The following is a 24,072-nucleotide window of genomic DNA, read 5'->3' as shown; positions in this document are numbered from 1 at the left end:
CTTCTGGGGGGGGGTCCCTGGAACTAAATATTTTGAGATGGGGGTCCATGGCCAAATACAGTTATCATTTTGGGGATCCTTCACATGAAAAAGTTCAAAAGACACTTATAGAATCAGGTCAAAATTTTCAAAGAAAAAAAAATAGCAGATCTACAAGCTTGCAGCGCGGCACTCGGTGCCGCGCTGTGAGCTTGTATATCTGCTATTTTTCAATAGTTAAAGCATTCAATAATTCTCGGCCTAAATGGGTTAATAATGACTCCTTCCTCCTGCCACTGAAAGGTCACGTGGCAGACCGGTGTAATCGTCTGATTCCAAAATGTCAATATGAATAGCAGTTCCACACTCAAGAGGCTTATCTATCTATAAATGCGAGAAGTCTCTGCGTGTCTGTCTGTCTGTCTGTCTGTGTGTCTGTCTGTAATCCGCGTATCTCGAGAACCGTTCGTCCCACCGGCTTCAGATTCGGCACGCGCGTTCCCCTCCGCGGCACGGAGTGCAGTGCCGGGTCTCGACCCGACCCGACGCGCGGTTTTCCCGAACCGGCGCGAAACGTTCGGAATCTCCTTATGCGGGGTTGATTGTTGACATCACGCTGTTCCGGAGGAAATCGGCGAAAGCTCTGACTCATTGTGACATCACTTCATAAAAGGCTCTGACATCACGTACGCCACATGAGTCAACAAAAAATCTCTGTGAGTGTGTATGTATGTATGTAATCCGCGTATCTCGAGAACCGTTCGTCCCACGGGCACGCGCGTTCTCCATATATGGGCATAAAATGAATGCCCCCATATATGGGCATAAAATGGATTGCAGACAGACAGATACAGATATCTCCATATATGGACATAAATGGACAGAGGCAAACAGATGGTCAAAGATCTCCATATATGGGCATAAAATGGACGCAGACAGACAGATACAGATATCTCCATATATGGGCATAAATGGACACAGGCAAACAGATGTTCAAAACGGGTCCTATGACAACAGGTATAATGAGGTTTGCATTAAAGGGGGAACCGGCACTGTGTCTGCAACACAGTTGGAGGCACAGACAGATACTCCATATATGGGCATAAAATGGACGCAGATAGACAGATATCTCCATATATGGGCATAAAATGGACCCAGAACTATAACTGCAGTGATCTCCATATATGGACATAAAATGGACGCCGACAGACAGACAGACAGATACAGATATTTCCACATATGGGCATAAATGGACATAGGCAGACAGATGGTCAAAACGGGTCCTATGAAAACAGGTATAATGGGGTTTGCATTAAAGGGCGGGGCATTCATTCCCTATTTACATTGTTCCGAGTTGGCCAGGTCGCCGACTAGACGGCTTCTAGTCTAATTAAAAAGACAAAGGTTTGGAGAAAAATTTAGACACGAATCTGACCTTTTTTCATTTTTTTACATATTGACACATCTTAAATAATGAAGCCAAATATTTGAGCAAGGTTTACATTATACCTTCACTTTATAAAAAAAAATCTTGCATGAACATCCTGACCATTTTCAAAAACAGTAGGGATTTTGAAGGAAAATAAGGGTTATTATGGCATTTTAAACTGGTATACCTCAACCAGATTTTCACGATGAAACAGCTGAATTTCTGCTTGTGATGTTACACCGGGAACCGTTTAATTGAAGCAGGCAGCATTTCTAATTTAGCTAGGATAGGGATGTTACTGAGAGAAGAGAAGTAAAGCTGGTCATTATTATGCCGACAGAAACTTTCTATTTAACTTTCTATTTCACGTGAGGAATACATTAATTTCCTAATTGTTGCCAGAAAATGAAAACGTTTGGCTGAATAAAAATTAGTTTTAGGAGAACCATGAGCATAATGCATGGTCACAAAATGCACTACTTTCCCGCTGCATTCGAAATTAGATCTCATTATTTAATGGCTTAATATACAATCTTTTTTCCAACAATATTTGGCCTTATAGATCAAAATGTACTTTCTGATTGTTCCCTTCAATCTAGATTAGTCGTGAAATTGGTTAAAAATGTCAGTGAAACGAGTCACTGCAGACATCACTTGCACGCAGCTACGCACACACCTACACAGTTTGTCCATGTACAGTAGTGTATGGTAGGCGTGGTAGGTTAGAGAAAAGGCTAACGCCGGGCTGAGGTATGATGCGACAGGGAAGGCCATTAGTCTGTTAACCCATTTAGGCCTAGAATTATTGAATGCTTTAACCAGTGAAAAATAGCAGATATACAAGCTCACAGCGCGGCACCGAGTGCCGCGCTGCGAGCTTGTAGATCTGCTATTTTTGGAAAAAGTCGTGAAAATGTGTGCAAATCTTTGAATATATGCATTTTCAAAGCGAACGTTTGTAACTCAAATTTTGCTTCTGGGTGGTCCCTGGAACTAGATATTTTGAAATGGGGGTCCGTGGCCAGATAAATATCATTTTGGGGGTCCTTCACATGAAAAGGTTTGAGCACCACTGACATAGTAGTCTCTCAAGAACAGACTGACTGAGCTCCAGTTAAGTGAAAAGGACCTTTTCTTTGATGATGGCTGGCCATAGAAACATAGGTTTTTTCCCAAAATCTTAGAAGGATTCAAAAGACACTTATAGAATCGGGTCGAAATTCAAATTTTCACGATTTTTCAAAAATAGCAGATCTACAAGCTCGCAGCGCGGCACTCGGTGCCGCGCTGTGAGCTTGTATATCTGCTATTTTTCAATAGTTAAAGCATAAAATATTGCGTCATAACGTGTTCAGGCCTAAATGGGTTAACCTTGGAGGCAGAGAGCCTTTGGACCCCAGACTGACCGAACTGTCGGGCAGGGGAACCGATCAAACGTCCACTACTCCCCGCTTTCTTCCAAACTCAGGCAAAGAGGTGGAATGAAATGAGAAAACGAGAAGGAAGCCTTGCTCCTCATCAACAGCGATAATGTACGGGGGAGAGATGGAGGTCAGGATGGTAGAGAATCGATGGTGACCCGATTTGAAGAAGAACCGATAGAGGGAACCAGTGTTGATTTCGTCGACTAAAACTATGACGAAAAATGTTTGTCGACTGTGTTTTTTTTCACTGACGAAAACGAAATAAAAACGAAATAAAAACTAAGCTGTGATGACTAAAACTAAGACTAAATATATTGACAATTTCGTCAACAAAATAAAAACTAGACTAAAACGTTAGGGAGGGACTAGTGGGGAGAGACTAGTGGAGAAGAAAGTAATTTTATGTTTGGTTGCTCCCAGGTGTTGCGTGCTGAAAATAGCAGATCTACAAGCTCACAACGCATCGCGCTGCGACGCGTTGTGAGCTAGCGCGACGCGTTGTGAGCTTGTAGATCGGCTATTTAACAGCGCGCAAACCAAGTGTAAAATCAGTCATTACGATGCCATCAAGGCCTGCCAAAATACATTTTAGTCGACTAAATTAACTGTAGATTTAGTCGCCTAAAATTAGACTAAAACTACAACTTTTCAGGTGACTAAATTATGACTAAAACTAAATTACGTTTTATGCAAAAGACTAAAACTAAATCAAAATTTGCTGTCAAAAACAACACTGTGTGGAAGGTGGAGGACGTGTCTGATGCCGAGGCGGTTTTCTCCCAAATAAAACAACACCAAAACGGTTTACTTCTACGCCTTTTCCGCCCCTCAGGAACTGTGGAGAGGAGATAAACTAACAATCATCTATTATGCTCCTCCATGTGCACCTTCCATTTGATGTGAGGCCCCCAGACAGCCACACAAAGTACGCTCTCACCATTATGACCCAGATGATCACGGCACTTGTGGGTTTTGCCTGATAGTATTAGTCATTTCATTTCTTTTGCATTTTTTTGGAACACTTTATTGCTTTACCAAATTATACAAGCTTCATAATGGATGTGCGGTCTATGCCCTGCTCGTGTTTTTAAACCCTGTAGTACTCATTCTGTACTGCACTGCTAAAGACTTAACATTTTTTGTATTTTATCGTCTTGTGAATCTGTTGCACACGGTTGTTAAAAGAGTGGTAAATAGGACAACTCTATAGTCGTCTGTGTGAAATACCCGGATGCGTTGTGATGAAAATGAGCCACATTTCCCAAATCAATGCGCCTCACAACGCATCCGGGGACTTTGAGAGTCGGAAACACCTTTCCCCAACGAAAACAATTACAGAATTCATGGTTAGAAGAAGATGAAGAACGCAATGTAGTTAAAACTAAGACATGTGGGGAGAAAGAGTGCTTTTTTCCTTACCGGCATGAGCGAAAGATAAACATAGAAATCTGTCGTTATCAAACCAAAAGCAAGTCTTAGCGAAACCAAATCCCTCCCTCGCGCAACACATGTTGGCCACGTAAAGACGCGTTTCATCCCATTTTGTCTAACACTAGCCCTCTAAACCAGGCAGACAAGCGCAGGGAGACGCGCCTTAAAAAGCACACTCTCTCTCTCTCTCGACCATGACCTCACCTTGGCCAGGTACTTGCGGGACTTGCTCTCATTCTGGTGGCGGCAGGCGTGGAGGTAGCAGGTGATGGCGGAGACCCCCAGGTGCAGCTGGCGGTCCTTGACGAAGATGTTCTCCAGGTAGTCTCCCCACATGGCCCAGGCCTTCACCAGCACGTCGTGCATCTGGACCGCCGCCGAGAACGCCTTGTTGGCCTCCTCGGACCTGGAAGAACAGGATGAATTTTTTAACACATATTATATGTTATATGTTAATTTAACCCTAACGGGTCCATTTGGTTCCATTTGTCCTCTCTCAGAGTTACAGACCTGTAAGGGTCCATTTGGTTCCTGACTATCTGACATTTAGCTGGGGACCCCCTGAAACTTCCTCAAGGACCCCCGAGGTACCCGGACCCCACTTTGAGAACCAATGCATTAAGGTTCTAAAAAACATACCTTGCCTCAAAACAAAGGAAAAAGGAAGAGGAGAAGAGTGTGTGTGTGTGTGTGTGTGTGTGTGTGTGTGTGTGTGTGTGTGTGTGTATATGTGTTTTGGGTGGGCAGTGGACACTTTTCATGCGCTCTCGTCTAGGGCCGTCACGATTACAATTTTAAGTTGACGATAAATTTTCACACAAATAATTGCGATGATGATTTGATTGCGTTTTTGGCATTGAACATTGGAACATAAAACTAATTTCATAATCACAAATTGGTACAGGGCAAATGTGACAAATAACTTAAACATGCAAAGAAATTACTGACACATTTAATATTTGTTTTACTTAAAAAAAAATGATTGATTTCAGGAATAGCAAATCTACAAGCTTATGTTCAAGCAAATTCTGGAAAATGTTTGAAATGTTTTCCACATGGAAACGATTATGACGATTATGCAAAATAATTGCAATTAGCGATTAGATGATTATGCAATAATTGTGACAGGCCTAATCTCGTCTCCGAGTCCTTTTGCTTTCCTTTATGCATTTACAAAGCTTGATTTAAAGTCGCACAGAGTCACACAGAGTTTGTCGGTTCTGCGGGTCATAAACCGAGAACCTATTTCTCAGATCAAAGCATCACGGCGTAGCTGGCACTGCAGGTTAGCATCTTCCAAGTTCATTAGAGCGGTGACAGCTTGCCACGTTGAGGCAAATAAAAATAAAAAAGGCTAATGGCTATATTTATCTATATTTAAACAGCAATTTCCTACAGTTAAAGGGAGATTTTGAAGCCAGTTAAGAGTCGAGATCCTTGGGATGCTGCACCCATTTTAAACCCCCTGAGAAAATTCACACTTTCGACAGTGAAATTTGGAAATGCCGTTACGATACGCAATTCAGGAGGATCGTGACAGGTGAAGTGTGACGGCGGGATGCCCTGGAGTTCGACTGCACCTGTTTGTGCTGACGCAAAGTATCTTATCAGCCGTTTTCTCTTTTTTTTTGGGGGGGGGGGGGGTTCACCACGCTGAATATAGGATCCTAACAGCCCCCATTGGCATGTCGTTTGAATAATTTCTACCTCCCACTTCCCTCCTGGGGCTTTGATTAATAAGTGAAGTGCACCCCAGGAATCTTTTATCCCCGCAGTAGTCAATAAACATGGCGGGGCCTGTCAATCAAGGAGCACCGTTTCAGCTACAGTGGGTAAAAGTACGACCTCCACTTTGAGAGTGATTCAAAAAGTCAATACCCTCCATCCCCGCTTCCTTACTTAGTTATAAAATGTCTCCCAAGCCAATCAGCTTTAATGTGTTATTATAAAAAGCCTGTTTGCCGTGAGGTGAAAAAAAAGGAAGCTTGATTGCTGTGGGAGTCAGTGTTGAGAGGCCCCCTCCAGTAATGTTTAATGGGTGTTGCCTCCATCATCCAGACGCTTTCCTAAGCACATCCGCAACTGCTCCGCGCACAGAACGCCCAGCTTGACTGTCAAAACATCATCCCCCCCGAATCCACCCTCACAAACACCTGCACGCATAAACCCAAAAAATGCATACGTACATATATGCATTCACACAAACACACACACGGGTTGCTCCAACCCCTAACCCCAATATGTTGCCAATTCTCCTCTGGCATGATTGGGGGGAGGGGGGGGTAATGATTGCTTTCAACCCTGCGGAGGTGCAGAGGCGAGTTCTGCTGATCCCGGAGATTCTTGCAAATTGCCTCCAGTTAATTATTCAGCTGCATATACGTTTAATACGCCGTCCTCAATTTGTCTTTCACCCCACAGGACACCGTCATGATGAAGAGGAGGAAAAGCTGAGAGGCAAAGCCATGTTAAGCGGCCGCGCACGGACATGGGTGCACGCACGCGCGCGGGCGGAATTGGGGCAGCTGAATTTAAGAGTGCCTGTGTGTGTATATATGTGCATGTACTTTGACGACACCGGCAACTATACTTCGGCAACTATACTTCGAACTCTATATATATATATCCACCTGTTTCCGCGGGAGTTTACTGGAGATTATTTGGACCACACTTCCGGTTTAACAGCAGACATACAAGCTCACGTCGCGTCGCAGATGCAGCCTGTTGTGAGCTTGTAAATCACACTCGGCGGTGGTGCCGGAAGCTCGGTACAGCGTCTGCGCAATGCACTATGGGGCATGGAAACTCGTGGATATATATGAGGAATAGTGAAAATAGTTCTGCACCACGTTGCAATGTGTTGCTTGTACTGTAGATTTGCTTTGAATTGACCGAGCACAAATGAAAGATTAGAGCTGCAAGCTGACGGGACACAGGGCACACGCCCTGGGGGAAGGACCTCCGACACGTTGGACGAGGTGAAGACGGAGCGGCGAGAGACAAAGAGGACAGAAGACAGAGAGAGAAGAGGAACGAGACAAAAGCATCGAGGCGAGATGGCGAGAAAGAGAAGGGATATACTGTAAGTGAAGAGAATGAGTAGAGTGAAAGGGGGGCAGGGAAAGAGAGGAAGAAAAAAAGGAGACACGCACGGGAATAAGAAGTCAAAGAAATTAGACAAGAGAGGAGTAGCAGCTCCTCAGTCATCCCAAAGGTGACAATTGTGGTTCCAATTGTGGTTGTGGTACACCAACGACCGACAGACAGACAGACAGACAGACAGACAGACAGACAGACAGACAGACAGACAGACAGACAGACAGACAGACAGACAGACAGACAAGACAGTCAGGGTTACATACTTGTTGATCTGAGCCAGGAACATGCCCTTGAGAGCATAGAACTCAGCAGTCATCTCTTTGGTGAAGTACTTCAGGTTGGTTGACTCGATCACCTCCAAACCCTGGACACACACACACACGCAGGCAGGAAGAGAAAAGGATCAGGCAAATAAAGTATTTTAACATTGTGTTTTATGCCTCATAGCCAAATCACTGTTCCTCCAATTTGAAAAAAAAAAAAAAAAAAAACTATTATAGCACCACCAGGAGGCTAAAATCTGACCTGCCGGAGACCTGTTCTCGGAAGAACACTGCTTATAGTTTTTCTTAGATTTCTTTTCACGCTTTTCTTGCGTTTCCTGTTTTTTTCCCTTGCTGCTTTTTTGCTTTCCTACTTTTCTCCTGGCTTGGCTACTTTATCGCTGCTTGCAGCTATATTTTTATATATTTTTAATTGTCCATACCGTTAAGTTCATGTAATAACACTGCTTATCTGCATTGTAGTTTGATTACTATTTTACATGGGCAACGTCAAAGAGAGCACTGCCTGCGATCTTGAAATTTTGTACTTTTAAAGCCATTGTTTTGTGGCTTGAAGCGAGCCCACAATTGTTTCAAAGGAACAATATATTCTAGTTTCAGATGAAACTGTTTGTGCATGTCAAAAAAGGTCTAGCTATCATGTGTAGTAAACCTAACATAACAGTGCTCATCTAAATTAATCATAAATCTGAATAATGTAATAGGTTAATGAAAGAATGTGGCTAACCAAAGCCAACACATTAGATTCAATTCAGAATGGGTTACAGTAGGCTAGTATGCTGTCGATAATGTAAACGACTTACTAAATGTCTCTGGTTCTAAATGAGATTTCATGGCCAAATAGTCTGTAATGGCCCACTCAAATAGCAATTTATTTATTGGCATAGTTTATTGCCCTCGATATCAATTGAGTCGCTTGGCACTTGCCAGGCCACGCGCTGCTACCTCAATACAGTAATATAAATAAGATAAAAACAGAAGTAAACATTGTCTTAATTAATTGAACATATTATAGGCTATTTTGTATACTATTATAAAGAAAAGGCAAAATATTGGTTCTTTTTAGGATGTTTTCTACTAACGCGAGCGGAACATCCAAGCGCAGCTAATCTGAAAGGCTGCATTCATTAACTTGGGATTGGAAGTGAAGGTGTCCATGCTCCAGGTAGAAAATCAACCAGCAACTTCACTAGCCAGAGCCCCCAGACTTGTTCGGCACTCACTACATCCTATAGCCTGGAGGGACAATTGAGCAGTTTATTAATATGCCAAGCATCTGACCAATGCTGTAACTTCATCAGTCAGTCAGTGACATTCACGGGTGTAGGGCCGGGTCTGCTGGTCCAGCCAAAATAAAGAAGCTGCAAGGTGTTCATTAGGAGGTGAGAACAGAAGCTAAAGGAAACAGCATTTCATATCCGCTACTCTATCGTCGTTGTCGGGTGGAAACCTTGTATCTCCAAGTTTCAAATTCGTACCTTCTTTCGCAAAGTAAAGCCCTGCTTCATCGTATCAAGGCCGTCGCACAAAAGTAGTGAAAACAGCAGATCTACAAGCACACAACGCCTCGCACATCTGCTGTTTTCACTAGTTTAAATCATTTTTTTAAATGATAAATGCAAAACGAACGGTTTTGGACATACACGTTTTTCACCCGACAACAACGCTATGTACCATAGGGACAAACAATGTGTGGAGGAGTAATGGGAGTTGGAAAGAAAAGAGAAAAGGTTGAATGAGAGAGAAGAGCAAAGAAAAATGTCTGGTCAAACAAAGAGAAAAGACAAGAGAGAGAAAGAGACAACAGAACCAGAGAATACTGCAGATAAAAGCGAGAAAGACAGTGAGACAGGGAGGAAGAGACACAGAGGGACAGAGACGACGAGAAGAAGAGAGAAAAGCATCTCCTTGGCACTTTAATGACTTGCGGTGTGTGCTGGACTGCCTCTATTAACTCATACCCTGCCAAACCCGAGGAACCCGAGAATTTCGCGATGTCCCTCCCTGCCACGCCCGAGGAACCCGAGAATTTCCGCCATTTTGAAAAAAAAAAAAAATGTTTTGGGACCCCAAAAACGTTAGTAGGCATGATAGCGATCGCGAAATTGCTTGTTTAACCCCCATACAACCCCCATACAACTCAGGTAGCAGACCTCCAAGCTCACAACAGTGTAATAAAACATAATGGCTGCTATCTCATGAATGCCTGAACGGATTTCCATTCGGATTTTTTTGTTTGAAAGCTGTGAGCAATGTGGACACACGTGGTGCATTATCTAGGCATGGGTGTGCATGATCCTTGCACTATGAATTACATGGAAGTCTATGGAGACGAATGGCAGTTAAAGAGTACGAAGGTATTGTTAAAAAGCAGCATATGAGTTAAAACCCATTCAGAACGGGTACACTATATTGTGTATCATTATTTTATGCTTTAACTATTGAAAAATAGCAGATATACAAGCTCACAGCGCGGCACCGAGTGCCGCGCTGCGAGCTTGTAGATCTGCTATTTTTGAAAAATTGTGAAAATTTGAATTTTGACCCGATTCTATAAGTGTCTTTTGAATCCTTCTAAGATTTTTTGAAAAACCTATGTTTCTATATGTCAGCAATCTGGCCAGCCATCGTCAAAGAAAAGGTCCTTTTCACTTAACTGGAGCTCAGTTAGTCTGTTCTTGAGAGACTGCTATGTCAGTGGTTCTCAAACTTTTTCATGTCAAGGACCCCCAAAATGATATGTATTTGGCCACGGACCCCCCCCCATCTCAAAATATTTAGTTCCAGGGACCACCCAGAAGCAAGATTTGAGTTACAAACGTTCGCTTTGAAAATACATATATTCAAAGATTTGCACGCATTTTCACGACTTTTTCAAAAATAGCAGATCTACAAGCTCGCAGCGCGGCACTCTTTGCCGCGCTGTGAGCTTGTATATCTGCTATTTTTCACTGGTTAGGCCTAAATGGGTTAATCAGAGCGCTCCACAGACTTAAGAGAGTGCTCCTGAGTTACACTCTCTTATGAGGCTCAAAGCTACTGACAGTCACCCAGAGACCCTCCAACAACTCCCCTCCTTTCTTATATAGTGATGGGACGATAAGCGATATCATCGTTTATCGTGATAAAAAACACTCACGATAATCGTATCGTGGAGATTTAATGTATCGTGATATCGTCCTCCGTCATGCACTGGGACCAATTCACCTATCATTTGCCGAGATGCATATCCGGTACCTCTTAAAACCCTCTAGAATTGGTAAAAGGTACTTATAATATACATACTTGATAACGTCTTTCTTTCCAAAAAAACAGCTGATCTACAAGCTCACAACGTGTCGCATTGCGACGCGTTGTGGGCTTGTAGATCTGCTATTTTTTTGGCAAATGTTCTGCCCCAGGATAACGGATTTAGATTATCGTGATAATATTGCAAATCACGAATTCTTTTCTCACAATAATCGTGATATGAAATTTTCACATCGTCCCATCCCTATTCTCATATTAACGTCAGTTGCGGCTAACGGCTGACAGTGAGTAACCTCCCAATCCGCCCATTTTATTGAATAAATAAAACGTAAAAGGTAAATGGATTAACGGCTGCTACAGTATATGCCACATAAAAGTTACCTGCATGCACTCGTTCTTGCCCATGACGCCAGCCAACTGCAGGTAACATTTGACCTGCTGTCTGATCTTCTGGAAGCAGTCGACGATCGGCACGGTGGGGATGGTGTGGATTCGACTCAGGATGTCCAGGGCTACGTTAACCAAACCCTTGGGGAGGAGGGGGGGGGGGGACACAATTTTGTAGTCGACTGTGATGTGTGACAAATGCAAATATGTGTGTGCATGGATGACGCTCCTGATGTACAATGGCCACCACTGAATGCTATGATACAGTATATCACAGGGGTCTTCAACAGGGGGTCCGGGACCCCTAGGGGGTCCTCCAGAGTTACTACAGGGGGTCTTCCAAATCTTTGTGCGATAGAAACTTTTTTTCATCTTTTTTTATATTAACCACTTGAACCCTAGTGTCCTTATTCTGAGAACTTTAGCCAAAAATAGCAGATCTACAAGCTCACAACGCCTCGCGCTGCGAGGCGTTGTGAGCTTGTAGATCGGCAATTTTTGGCAAAGAGCATTGGTGTAGAGGGGGAAAAAGAGCAGAGTAAGTACAGGGTGAAAGGTCAAGTTTGTTAAGTGTTGACGGTTCAAGTGGTTAAATATCTGAAAACACAAAATTGACAAATCCAAAATATACTGATGATTGTGCTGTCAAACGATTAAACTATATGGAATCTATGAAAAGGTTGTGGGGGTCCCTGCTTCAACTCTGGCTCAACTAAGGGGTCTTTGGACTGAAAACATTGAAGACCCCTGGTATATCAGAACCAACGTAGTATCAGTCCTCTCTTAATCACTTTTAACCTTGTGTCTGTATTTTGTATGTCAATATAAGCAAACAACATTTAATTAACTCATTTACTGCCCAAGCCCGAGTTTCCCAAGTTATTCCCGATGTCTTTGCCCGAGTCTCCCAAGCGAATATCGCTGTTTTTTTGGGGCAGTCAATGAGTTAAATAAAACATTGCAAAATAGAAGATGCACAGTACAAGCGTGTGAGCTCGTAGATCAGCTATTTCTTAAATAAAAAGTAGTCAATCAAGGTATGTTTATTCACTTTTCTCTATCAAATGGTGGCTGACAGTCAGTCATTTGCAGTTGTACCTGTTTGCGTCCTATCTTTCCGTACTGAATGATGGCCGAGGCCGAGGCGTGGACCCCCAGCATGGCGTTGTTGTTGTTGGGGTCGTGCTGCGTGTTGGTCTCGTAGGCCGACACGATGGCTGGTGGGAGATCAAGAGGAGAGACACAGTAAGAAATCTCTACCGCCGATTTCTAATCACAGGCGCTAGCGGAGTTAGGGCTGTCACGATATGACATTTTACATGACGATTAATTGTCACTCAAACAATTGGCGATTAACGATTTAATTGTGTTTTTGTCGTTGATAATTACATTTCTGTTTGGCTTTTAGGCTTTGAAGTTGTACATGGTAGATATGACACATAACCTAAATATACAAAGAAATTACTGACATATTTGACAACTTTATACTTAAAAAAGAACATTGATAGTGGAAATAGCCGATCTACAAGCTCACAACGCGTCGCGATGCGACGCGTTGTGAGCTTGTAGATCTGCTATTTCCACTATTTTAGATTTTTTTTAAATATATGAAAATTTTTCAACATGTAAACGATTATGACAATTATGAAAAATCATCACGATTATTTCAAGAAAACACGATTATGTTATAATTGTGACACCCCTAAGCGGAGTTGCTGTTATTTCCTCACCAGAGACAAAGGTGTAAACAGATGGCTTCCCTAAATTATCCTGATGTTATACAGAGCCCCTGGCATCAATCTTTCACACGTCTGCATTTGCACCACTCCCTATTTGTGCTTTTAATTAAAACTGCATCCCCCCACATGCTCACACAGTATGTACAGTATCAGTGATGCAGAGGTCAGGTTTAGCTTTTCAGTGTTCACGGTTCTACAGAGATGTGGAAGAGTCATATGGTCAGGTGAGTTATTCTTCACCATATTCATATTCTGGAACGCATTATTACTTTAACCATTGTTTTATGCTTTAACTATTAAAAAATAGCAGATCTACAAGCTCACAGCTGCGAGCTTGTAGATCTGCCATTTTTGAAAGATTGTTGAATATTTTGACCCGATTCTATAAAATGTCCTTCTTCTAAATCCATCCAATCCAAACTGTTTCATGTCAAGGACCCCCAAAAGTACATGTATTTGGCCGCGCCCCCCCCCCCCCCCCCCCATTTCAAAATATGTTGTTCCAGGGACTCCCCCAGAAGCGAATATTTGAGTCACCGGTACAAATGTTCGCTTTTAAAAATATATATTCAAAGATTTTTCAAAAAATGTCACGATTTTTCAAAAAATAGATCTACAAGCTCGCAGCGCGGCACTCGGTGCTAAAGCATAAAATAATTCCAGTTATTAATGTACAGTATGACGTTCACCAGGCCGGAATGCTTGGCCCCTACAGTGAGGGTGGCCGTTATGCTGCGGGGGGGGCATTTCCTTGGCGTGGGTTTGGGCCCACTTGTCCCCACAGAGGGAAGGGTCGCTGCAAATCAATACAAAGTTATTCTGAGCGTTCACCTTTATGTCCTATGATTAAACACAGGCTGAGTGGTCAGGGGCCTCCGGGGGACCCTTACAGATATTGAACATTAACCCGTTCAGAACGGGTACGCATTATTGCGTATCATCATTTTATGCTTTAACTTTTGAAAAACAGCAGATATACAAGCTCACGCTGCGAGCTTGTAGATCTGCTATTTTTGAAAAATCGTGAAAATTCGAATTTTGACCCGATTCTATGAGTGTCTTTTGAATCCTTCTAAGGTTTTTTTGAAAACCCTATGTTTCTATGTCAGCAATCTGGCCAGCCATCGTCAAAGAAAAGGTCCTTTTCACATGACTGGAGCTCAGTTAGTCTGTTCTTGAGAGACTACTATGTCAGTGGTTCTCAAACCTTTTCACGTGAAGGCCCCCCAAAATGATATGTATTTGGCCACGGACCCCCATCTCAAAAATATTTAGTTCCAGGGACCACCCAGAAGCAAAATTTGAGTTACAAACGTTGGCTTTGAAAATACATATTCAAAGATTTGCACACATTTTCATGACTTTTTCAAAAATAGCAGATATACAAGCTCACAGCGCGGCCTCTCTGTGCCGCGCTGTGAGCTTGTATATCTGCTATTTTTCACTGGTTAAAGCATTCAACAATTCTAGGCCTAAATGGGTTAAATGTGTCGTGGCTGGGAAGGTCTGCAGAGACAATTCCATTTGACTTTTTACTCGAGCTTCAATTGTTTCTCGTATAAAAAGAATCAAGAGGGTTTTTCTTTTTTTCCACCGGAGCACCGCTACAGAGGTGGCTCCATCATTATTCTGGTATAAGCCCTGACTTGTTGAGACATCATATTTTGCGCTGGGCTGCCTCTCTGAATTGTCTCAAAGTCACCGCGGGAGAGAGAGAGCAGCAATGAGTAAAGTAAAGTAGGTAGGTAAGAGAGTGTGTGTGTGTGTGTGTGTGTGTGTGTGTGTGTGTGTGTGTGTGTGTGTGTGTGTGTGTGTGTGTGTGTGTGTGTGTGTGTGTGTGTGTCAGAGGCGTCAATTGGGTATGGCAGGGGTATGCCATACCCCTGCCAAATGAAAGTTACTTTTAAATATAAATCCATGAATGTCTCTTTGTCTATCTGCGCTGGTTATTATGTTAAATTACAGAAAAATAACTACCTGCAAAATGTAACAAAATTGTCACTTTAACAAGGTATTATAATTATATTCTCCACACTTGTATTCTCCCTATATTGACAAAATGGTATATACCCAGGTTCCGCAATGCATTATTGTTAATTGTGGCACGTTTACTAACATGCTAAGTTTAGCTACACTTGAACAACCGTTCCAGGCTGCCATATCCAGCCCAAGAAACCGTAGAAACCTGTGTAAAAAACTGACAAAAGTGTTTTTTTCTTTTTTTTTTAAGACATTGATAGCCGATCTACATGCTCACAACGCCTCGTGCTGCGAGGCGTTGTGAGCATGTAGATCAGCTATTTTCACAATAGAACCGTGTTATCCAAAATGTAATGCCTATTTTCCATGAGGACTCCCATCTTTGCCATACCCTAGCTTTTGCTGAACTGACGCCACTGGTGTGTGTGCGTCCATATCCTGCAGTGGGAGAAAGTGCTTTCGAGGGGCTGACATTTGGAACGGTACTGAGACCCTGAGGGGGTTCTGCACGCCATGGCCTTTCAGAGAAGGCCCCATCCTGAGATGAGTGGAAATGTGTGTTTGTGTGCTCACATAAGTATGCATACAAATGTATGTGTGCCTGGGTTCGCTGAAAAAAGCATCATAGTATACGTGAATGTGTGGTCTGCCTGTGAGTTTTACACACCTTTGGTGTCTGTCTGAGTGTCTGGCCCTGTTACAGCGCCACCAGGAGGCAGGTTTGAGTAGAACACATTTTTGCACCACAGTAGCCTACTCCTACAGATTTTGTCCAAAAATCATGCAGATTGGTACACAGTATCTCTATAGCCAGTAAACCAAACGGGTATTTCTTACATTGATGCTCCTACATATTATCATGCAAGCACCAGTTAAAGTTACTTTCCATCCCTCATATACTGTGTGCACACTGCACATAATTTCGGAGCTCATATCTTCTAGCGGTTAAGGGCTAGTTCCTCTTAGCTTGAGAGATACAATATCTAGTTCAAGGTTGTACTGTACATCATCTGTGACTGTTCTAGGAAAGCTATATACTGTAAGTTTACACCCAATATCGAATCTATGTGTGGCCAATGCAAAGCAAGCAGTAGGCACTCTTTCACAAACAAATTTCAGTTTTGTCCTAACTTAACTCATTTCTCCAAATCAATATTTAAAACATTTTCAAGTAAGAAATAACCCGTTTCCACTGCAGTGTTTGGAGATAGATATTAGTCAAAATAAAGCTCTATCTATCTGTCTATTGACTGCAGGGATTTAGAGCGTTTTTTCACAAAATCGCTGAATATTATCTGTCGCTCGCATCCGTGCACGAGAGGATTCAATATACGGCTACGGGTCGGCTAGAATCCACCCTGCTCCCAGCCACTCTCCCCAAAGACAATGTGTGTGTTTTCCCCCCTTTTTTCAAAAAGGCATTTCCGGTGCCGATTACATCATGACATCATTGGGCGCTGTGCCCGACTCAAAAAATATTGGGGACTGCCCAATGGTTCGAACTTCCGTTGGTCCGAACACCGTCTGCAGGTTAGCTACTCACCAGCGTCGGCAGGTTAGCAACTCACCAGCGTTAGTTTGACTGAGGTTAGGGTTCGGGTTAAGGTTAGGTTTAGGTGGTCGGACCAAAGGGAGTTCGAACCAAGGACATGTTACCAACATATTTAGTGACCATATGCTAGTGAACAGTGCCATCCAGCGTTGGATGTTAACCCATTTAGGCCTAGAATTATTGAATGCTTTAACCAGTGAAAAATAGCAGATATACAAGCTCACAGCGCGGCACCGAGTGCCGCGCTGCGAGCTTGTAGATCTGCTATTTTTGAAAAAGTCGTGAAAATGTGGTGCAAATCTTTGAATATAATGTATTTTCAAAGCAAACGTTTGTAACTCAAATTTGGCTTCTGGGAGGTCCCTGGAACTAAATATTTTGAGGTGGGGGTCCGTGGCCAAATACATATCATTTTGGGGGTCCTTCACATGAAAAGGTTTGAGAACCACTGACATAGTAGTCTCTCAAGAACAGACTAACTGAGCTCCAGTCAAGTGAAAAGGACCTTTTCTTTGACGACGGCTGGCCAGATTGCCGACATCAAAAGACACTTATAGAATCAGGTCAAAATTCTAATTTTCAAGATTTTTCAAAAATAGCAGATCTACAAGCTCGCAGCGCGGCACTCGGTGCCGCGCTGTGAGCTTGTATATCTGCTATTTTTCAATAGTTAAAGCATAAAATATTGCGTCATAATGTGTTCAGGCCTAAATGGTTTAATGAACACGACTTAAGTTGGGGCAGCCAGTGCGTCGCCATGTGTCATACCCTGGTAGTGGTGCTGGCGCCACATGAAGATGCTGCTCCAGTGCGACAGGTCGTCAGAGACGATGGGCAGCCGGTTCCTCCAGGTCTTCACCACCGTCTTCATGTCGTGGAGGCTGGTGTTGCGGCCCAGGCTGGCCGGCTGCAGCCCCGCGTTGATCTGAGCCGCCTCCTGGAGCTCGATGATCTGCTGCGCCGCCTGCATGGGAACCAAGGACAATCATTTACAGTTTAAGCATTTAGCAGACGCTTTGAAATCCAGAACGACTTATACAAAGTAATAAATCACATCTACAAGCTCACGATGAAGATGTGAACGTGTTGTGAGGTTGTAGTTCTGCTATTCATAGTTATTTAAAGACCCAATGAAATGACTATTTGGGGTATTTTATTTTGAAGTTTCAGAAGCCTGTGTGTTTCTTAACCAATCTGAGGGGACCAGCCCTTCAGGCGATGGGATTTAAAATCTGAGTAATGGGAGTAATGGGAGCCAGCAATGGGAAACAAACAGGTGAATGTAATCAAAGGTTCATTTATATTCAAAAGGTCTATCTATGTCATCACTTTTTGAATTTCTGTTCACAGGAAGTAATTAAGAATGGCCTATTTAGGGACCTTTGATATAAATATACACACAAATTGTTTATTTTCAATTTTTTTGGCATCTAGTGTTAGGTATGGCCATATTATCACTACAGATATGCTCTAAAAGTGTGAAAAACATGATTTTGATTTCACCCTGTCTTTAAACAAACAAAGATAATGTCATAGGCATAGCTAAAACAGGGATGCCAGGTCGAAATTGGTTATTTTTTATTATAATTTGCCTTTGAATTGGGGAAAGTAGTGTTCACCAAGTACTGATATACAAAAAAATATATATTTCTTTAATTCATAATAGTTGTATATATTGTAACAATAGTGTGTGATTGTCGCAAAAACCCAGGGCACACCTGGACTTTTCTCACAGAACACCAGTGTGCTTTCCCACAACAACATTCGGAATCCACTGCCCTCATGACTGGTTTAGTGTTCATGATGGAGAGAAAAAAAAAAAAAAAAAAACGTTGGGCCAAATAGCCAACACAAACTAGATGGATCAAAGTGACTTATCGGCCATTTGCCTTAAGGGACAGTTAGATTATGGCTTGGGGCCTTGTGGCCAAGACCCATAAAAAGAAAGGAGAAAAATATGACATTACTTCAATAGCTAATCAGTTCCTTTCGGCTGCAAGGGAAAAAAAAGGGAGCGTTGAGATGGGAGAAGTGTGGAAATTGATAAGTGAGGTCCCTCAATTCCCATTCTGGGAGAGAAAAAAAGGCCTCATCGATTGGCTCTGAGCTGCTTTGTGAACGCATAATCAATCTTTCCATTATAACAACCCATCAATCAATATTAATACTGGCCCTCGTGATCAATATCGCTGGGTGATAATCCATTGATCGTCAGTCAGCGGCGAGAGCCGGGATTTTGGTGATGGCTTGATTCCAGGAGGTACTTGAACCCTCATGTGTTTTGCCGAGGAGTCCAGGGGAGATTCATTTTTTAAATCTCACCCGGGGTTGAGTGGTGAGATAGAGTGCAGGAATGGAGATTTACAACAGGCCGCTTGACTGGGCAGACGAATGAATAGCTTGTTTTTCCTCGGCTCGGGTAAATAATTGCACCGCACAATATCGTCGCCGTCGCGTGGAAACCCTGCATGTCCAAGACTCTTCGTTTTGCATTTATCATTTAAAAAAATGATTTAAACTAGTGAAAACAGCCGATCTAGATCTGCCGTTTTCGCTACCTTCGTGCGACGGCCTTGTATGATGAAAAAACATAACAAATTTGAAACTCAGAGATACGAGGTTTCTGCCCGACAGTGACGATATGCAAGTGTGTGTGCACACACTAAAAACACACACACATGCACACAACAACTGCACAGAATCACGCATGAGCGATAACAAAGAACGCAGCCGACCAATTCAAATACCCATTTTGAGAAGATAAATGTTCTGAAAGGGATCCAACCGCCCCCAACCACAACCACCGCTGCCACTGAATCAAATCTCCCCAAAACAAAATAAATTAGGCAATACAATATTTTTCACAATTATCTGTTAATATCAGCTGATGGCCCATTTCTAACCTTCATTCAGACCGTCCCATTCATCATGCAAATGTAATTCTGCTGCAGGTATTTAATCAAATGCTATCTGATGGCAGGCAAGTAATTACAGCCACTCTGCGCTAACTCCCTCCTTTGCCTCCACGTTCTCTCCCTCTCGGTCTTTCTCCAACCCCGCTTTCTCCCTTTTTTTAAAAAACTTTTTGTCTCTATCTCTACTTTTTCTCTTGGCCCTCTTCTTTTGCTTTCTGTCTCTCTGCTAGCTTCCAGTGGTGGAAAAAGTACTCACATTTTCTACTTAAAAGTATCAATACGGCATTGTAGAAGTACTCTGTTACAAGTAGAAGTCCAGAATTAAACATTTACCTGAGTAAAAGTACAAAAGTATTGGCATCAAAATGTACTAAAAGTAAAAGTACAACATGTTTGAAAATAGCAGATCTACAAGCTCACAAGTGTGAGCTTGTAGATAGGCTATTTTCAAATAGCCAAGGTATAAAAGAGGGCTAAAGTGGATTATGTATGTTTTAACATATTATAATTTATATCAGCAAAGTAACTAGTAACTATAGTTTTCAAATAAATGTAGTGGTGTAAAAGTACAACATTTGGATCCCAGATGTAGTGGAGTAGAGGTAAAAGTATTGGAATTTGGAAATACTCAAGCAAAGTACAAATACCGGTACCTCAAAACTGTACTTAAGTACAGTACTTAGTAAAAGTACTTTGTTACTTTACACCACTGCTACCTTCCTGCACTCTGTTCGCTCTCGCTCTCTCTCTCTCTCTCTCTCTCTCTCTCTCTCTCTCTCTCTCTCTCTCTCTCTCTCTCTCTCTCTCTCTCTCTCTCTCTCTCTCTCTCTCTCTCTCTCTCTCTCTCACACACACACAAAATCTCCCAATCTCTTTGCTTTTCTCCTTCTCACTTGCTCTCTTCTCTTACGCAGTGGTGATCTTGGCTGCCCATCTATCGTAATTCCCTTTAGTGGAGTCAAAGAGGCTTAAGAGTGTTTTATTTTATTTTTATCTCTTCCATCTCCATTGCATAGAATGGGGGGAGGGAGATAGAGAGAGATGAAAGCTGTTATCAGTGTTACTCTACAATGTTGCGCCCTCCTATGAAGCATGTCTTGATGGATGTCTCTTGAAGAGTATATCACTGTAAAATGCTCTCCCTCCCCTGACTGCTGTCTTGACTGATGCTTCAGCATAAATATTATTATTTTGAAACCTCAGAATAGACACAGCGGATGGGTGATTCATTTGTTTGAGGGGTGTGTGTGTGTGTGTGTGTGTGTGTGTGTGCGTGTGTGTGTGTGTGTGTGTGTGTGTGTGTGTGTGTGTGTGTGTGTGTGTGTGTGTGGGAGGGAGGTTTTAAGGCTAAAACACGGCTGATAACTTGTGTCAGACAAGATTATGAAATGAAATATCATGAAGCGTTACGTTATTGCCAAAGATTCATTGCATACGTGGAACTGCACTTCAGTGGATGTCAAAACATTAGTTTCGTTACCGCACATTAAGTAGAAAAACATCAGAGATCTACGAGGGCATGTGTGGGTGTACCTACCTGAACTATGTATAACTTAGGGCTGTCACGATTATGACATTTTACATGACGATTAATTGTCACTCACATAATTGCGATTAACGATTTAATTGTGTTCTTGTCGTTGACAATTACATTTCTGTTTGGCTTTTAGGCTTTGAGGTTGCACATAGATATGACACATAACCTAAATATACAAAGAAATAACTGACATTTGATAACTTTATACTTAAAAAAGAACATTGATGATGGAAATAGCCAATCTAGATCTGCCATTTCCACTATTTTTGACTTAAAATATATGAACATTTTTCAACATGGAAACAATTATGACGATTATGAAAAAGAATCATGATTATGTCAAATAATTGAGATTAGACAATTATGTAATCATTGTGACAGCCCTAGTATCAGTTGTTTTTGTTTTGTTGTGACCGTCAGGTCGCAGTTACTATCAAAACCTCGACCAGCTGTCCGTCAATATGTCAGTCTGTCACACGTCACACTTTTGCCCTGCTCATATCTCCACAACCGTTGCCCCGATCCATGCCAAATTTTGCCCACACACTCTTTGCCTTCCAAACAACAACCAATTCTCAAATGACCCTCTTCTAGCGCCACCATGAGGCCGATTCTTGCAAAACACATTTTTGGACCCTGCTCCTACACATTTTGACCTAATATCACGCAAATCGGTACACACTTGGTCTACACTCATGTCTTCAACATGGATCTGTCCCATATAGCGCCACCATCAGGACGATTCTTTTCAAACACATTTTTGGACACTTCTCCTACTGATTTTTCCCTAAAATCACGCAAATCGGTACACAGTATCTCTACAGTCATCTCATCTCCATGGATCTGTCCCGTATAGCGCCATCATCAGGCCGATTTTTTCAAATGCATTTTTGGACACTGCTCCTACATATTATGCCCTAAAATCATGAAAATCGGTACACAATATGTCTACACTCATGTCATCAAAGATTTTTTAACACTTTTTTGGACACTGCTCCTACACATTTTGCTCTCAAATCACGCTGCCCATTAGGGAGTCTTACTGGTTCTCTAACGCTTTACCTGAAGGAGCGGCGTGTGGACGTGGGAGACGATGTGCGGCAGCCTCCTCCACTCGCGTATGGCCAGGCTGGACGCCATCTCCACCAGCCTCTCGATGAAGTTGAGCTGCTGCTCCTCGGGGTGGCAGATGGCCAGGTATCCGCGGTGCATGTTCACCTTCCACGCCATCTCCTTGGGACAGCTCAGCTCCACCTGGGGAACACGCAGACAGACGTGGGAGAGAAACGCATGCAAATTATACCAGGGGTGTCGCAGCCCTGGGTACAAGGATTCACCGCGGGGGCCCCCCGTGAATGTTCTTCATAGCGGGATGGGGGTTTAACCCATTTAGACTGGGAAGTTGTGGGAACGCATTATTATGCGTCATTTTGTGCTTTAACTTTTGAAAAATAGCAGATATATAGCAGATATACAAGTATATCTATATAAAATAATTAAGGCCCCTCCACCTTGGGCCTATAGTAACTCAGTCCCACTTTCCCCCCCTATTGTGACACCCCTGATTTTACACTCTCAAAAATGTTGTAGCATGGAGCGGCTAGGCGCTCTACTCATCCAACATCTGTGGGGAAAAAAAGAGGCATCGGAATGGAGTACGATCCAAATTACTTTGTCGCACTAATTGAGACGAAAATATGGATCCCGAGGCCCTTTTAGTTGACAAAGGAATATGCAGGCAGACGTCGGAGAGTGCACTCCGTAGGACGCGAGGCAAAAATACCTTGCACTTTCAGATATGATCTGTATCAGCGGGGTTTTAATTAAATGAAAACATGCGAGGGGACAATTTCTATGACAATTTCCCTGCATAATGAAGTAGCTGTGGAGTAGGGTGGGAGGGAGAACTCGCGCGCCGCCGCTGTTTTACCTATTCATTTCGTGGGCAGCTTCAGCGGGGCTTTTGTGCTAATGACTAATCAACCTGTCTGCCCTGACATGGAGGGCGGAGGAGAGGAAAAAGGCACCGCTATTGATTAATCCATTTAGAGCGGGTACACATTATTGCGTATCATTATTTTATGCTTTAACTATTGAAAAATAGCAGATTTACAAGCTCACTGCGAGCTTGTAGATCTGCTATTTTTGAAAAATAGGGAAAATGTATCGTCAAAGAAAAGGTCCTTTTCACTTAACTGGAGCTCAGTTAGTCTGTTCTTGAGAGACTACCATGTCAGTGGTTCTCAAACTTTTTCATGTGAAGGACCCCCAAAATGATGTGTATTTGGCCACGGACGCCCATCTCAAAATATTTTGATATTTTGACTTTTTCAAAAATAGCAGATCTACAAGGTGCACTTGGTGCCGCACTGTGAGCTTGTATATCTGCTATTTTTCAATAGTTAAAGCATTCAATAATCCCAGGCCTAAATGACTTAAAATGCTGAGTGCATTAACCGCTGCACAAACAATAGCCTGGGGGCGCCCGCAAAACGTCAAACCTGTGGATCGCCGTGGTCTTTTTGTCTCGTATTGACGGGCGCGTGCGCGTGGCGTTCAGCGCGCGCAGGCGCCGCGTTTACAAAGTGAGAAACTGACTCGGAGGAACGGATTGAGTGACAAAGACAAAGGGCACATTAGTAGCAAACGCAAGAGGACTGCGCGCGTGCGTGTGTATGTGCACAAGCTTTCTTTTCCGAGAGGAGAAAATTACGGCGATCGGTCAACATGCACTTATCGGTGGCGACACATGATGAATATCCCACAGACAGGGCTGCCCTTATCAAGAAGCTGGCTTAATTGAAAGCAAGGGGGACATTTGGATTCGAGACTCGCAGACAGCCGAATGGTGGGCAGACTGGCGAAATGACTCTTTCTCCCCTCTTTCTCTGCCACTCCCATAAAACCAATCATCCCCAGGCAGATGCCGGGGTAATTATTCATGCAACACAGCTGCTGTAAATATTAGCTGGTAAAACCGGAGCCACGCGGTTGAATAGGGGGGGGGTCGGGGGAATGCATTGGGAGAAGCCGAGAGAAATGGAAGATTCGAGAAAGCGGTACGGTG

At 42.8% G+C, this 24,072-nt stretch overlaps 1 protein-coding gene across 2 annotated transcripts in view; it reads right to left on the bottom strand.

The window, feature by feature from the left end:
* Positions 1-24,072, bottom strand: part of trrap (transformation/transcription domain-associated protein) — a 216,545-nt gene that overhangs the window by 53,497 nt on the left and 138,976 nt on the right. For both annotated transcript variants that reach the window (XM_080747821.1, XM_080747822.1), the window contains exons 56-61: positions 22,068-22,259; positions 17,322-17,517; positions 12,381-12,499; positions 11,277-11,423; positions 7,626-7,726; positions 4,468-4,669 (exon numbers count right to left, since the gene is read on the bottom strand). In XM_080747821.1, coding sequence (XP_080603947.1) covers positions 4,468-4,669; positions 7,626-7,726; positions 11,277-11,423; positions 12,381-12,499; positions 17,322-17,517; positions 22,068-22,259 — 957 coding nt within the window. The remainder of the gene's footprint in view (positions 1-4,467; positions 4,670-7,625; positions 7,727-11,276; positions 11,424-12,380; positions 12,500-17,321; positions 17,518-22,067; positions 22,260-24,072) is intronic.

The sequence above is a fragment of the Nannobrachium achirus genome, assembly GCF_963921795.1.
Source record: "Nannobrachium achirus genome assembly, chromosome: 18".
Taxonomy (NCBI): Eukaryota; Metazoa; Chordata; class Actinopteri; order Myctophiformes; family Myctophidae; genus Nannobrachium; species Nannobrachium achirus.
The sequence above is the reverse complement of the archived record's forward strand: the minus strand, read 5'-3'. Positions and strand labels throughout refer to the sequence as shown.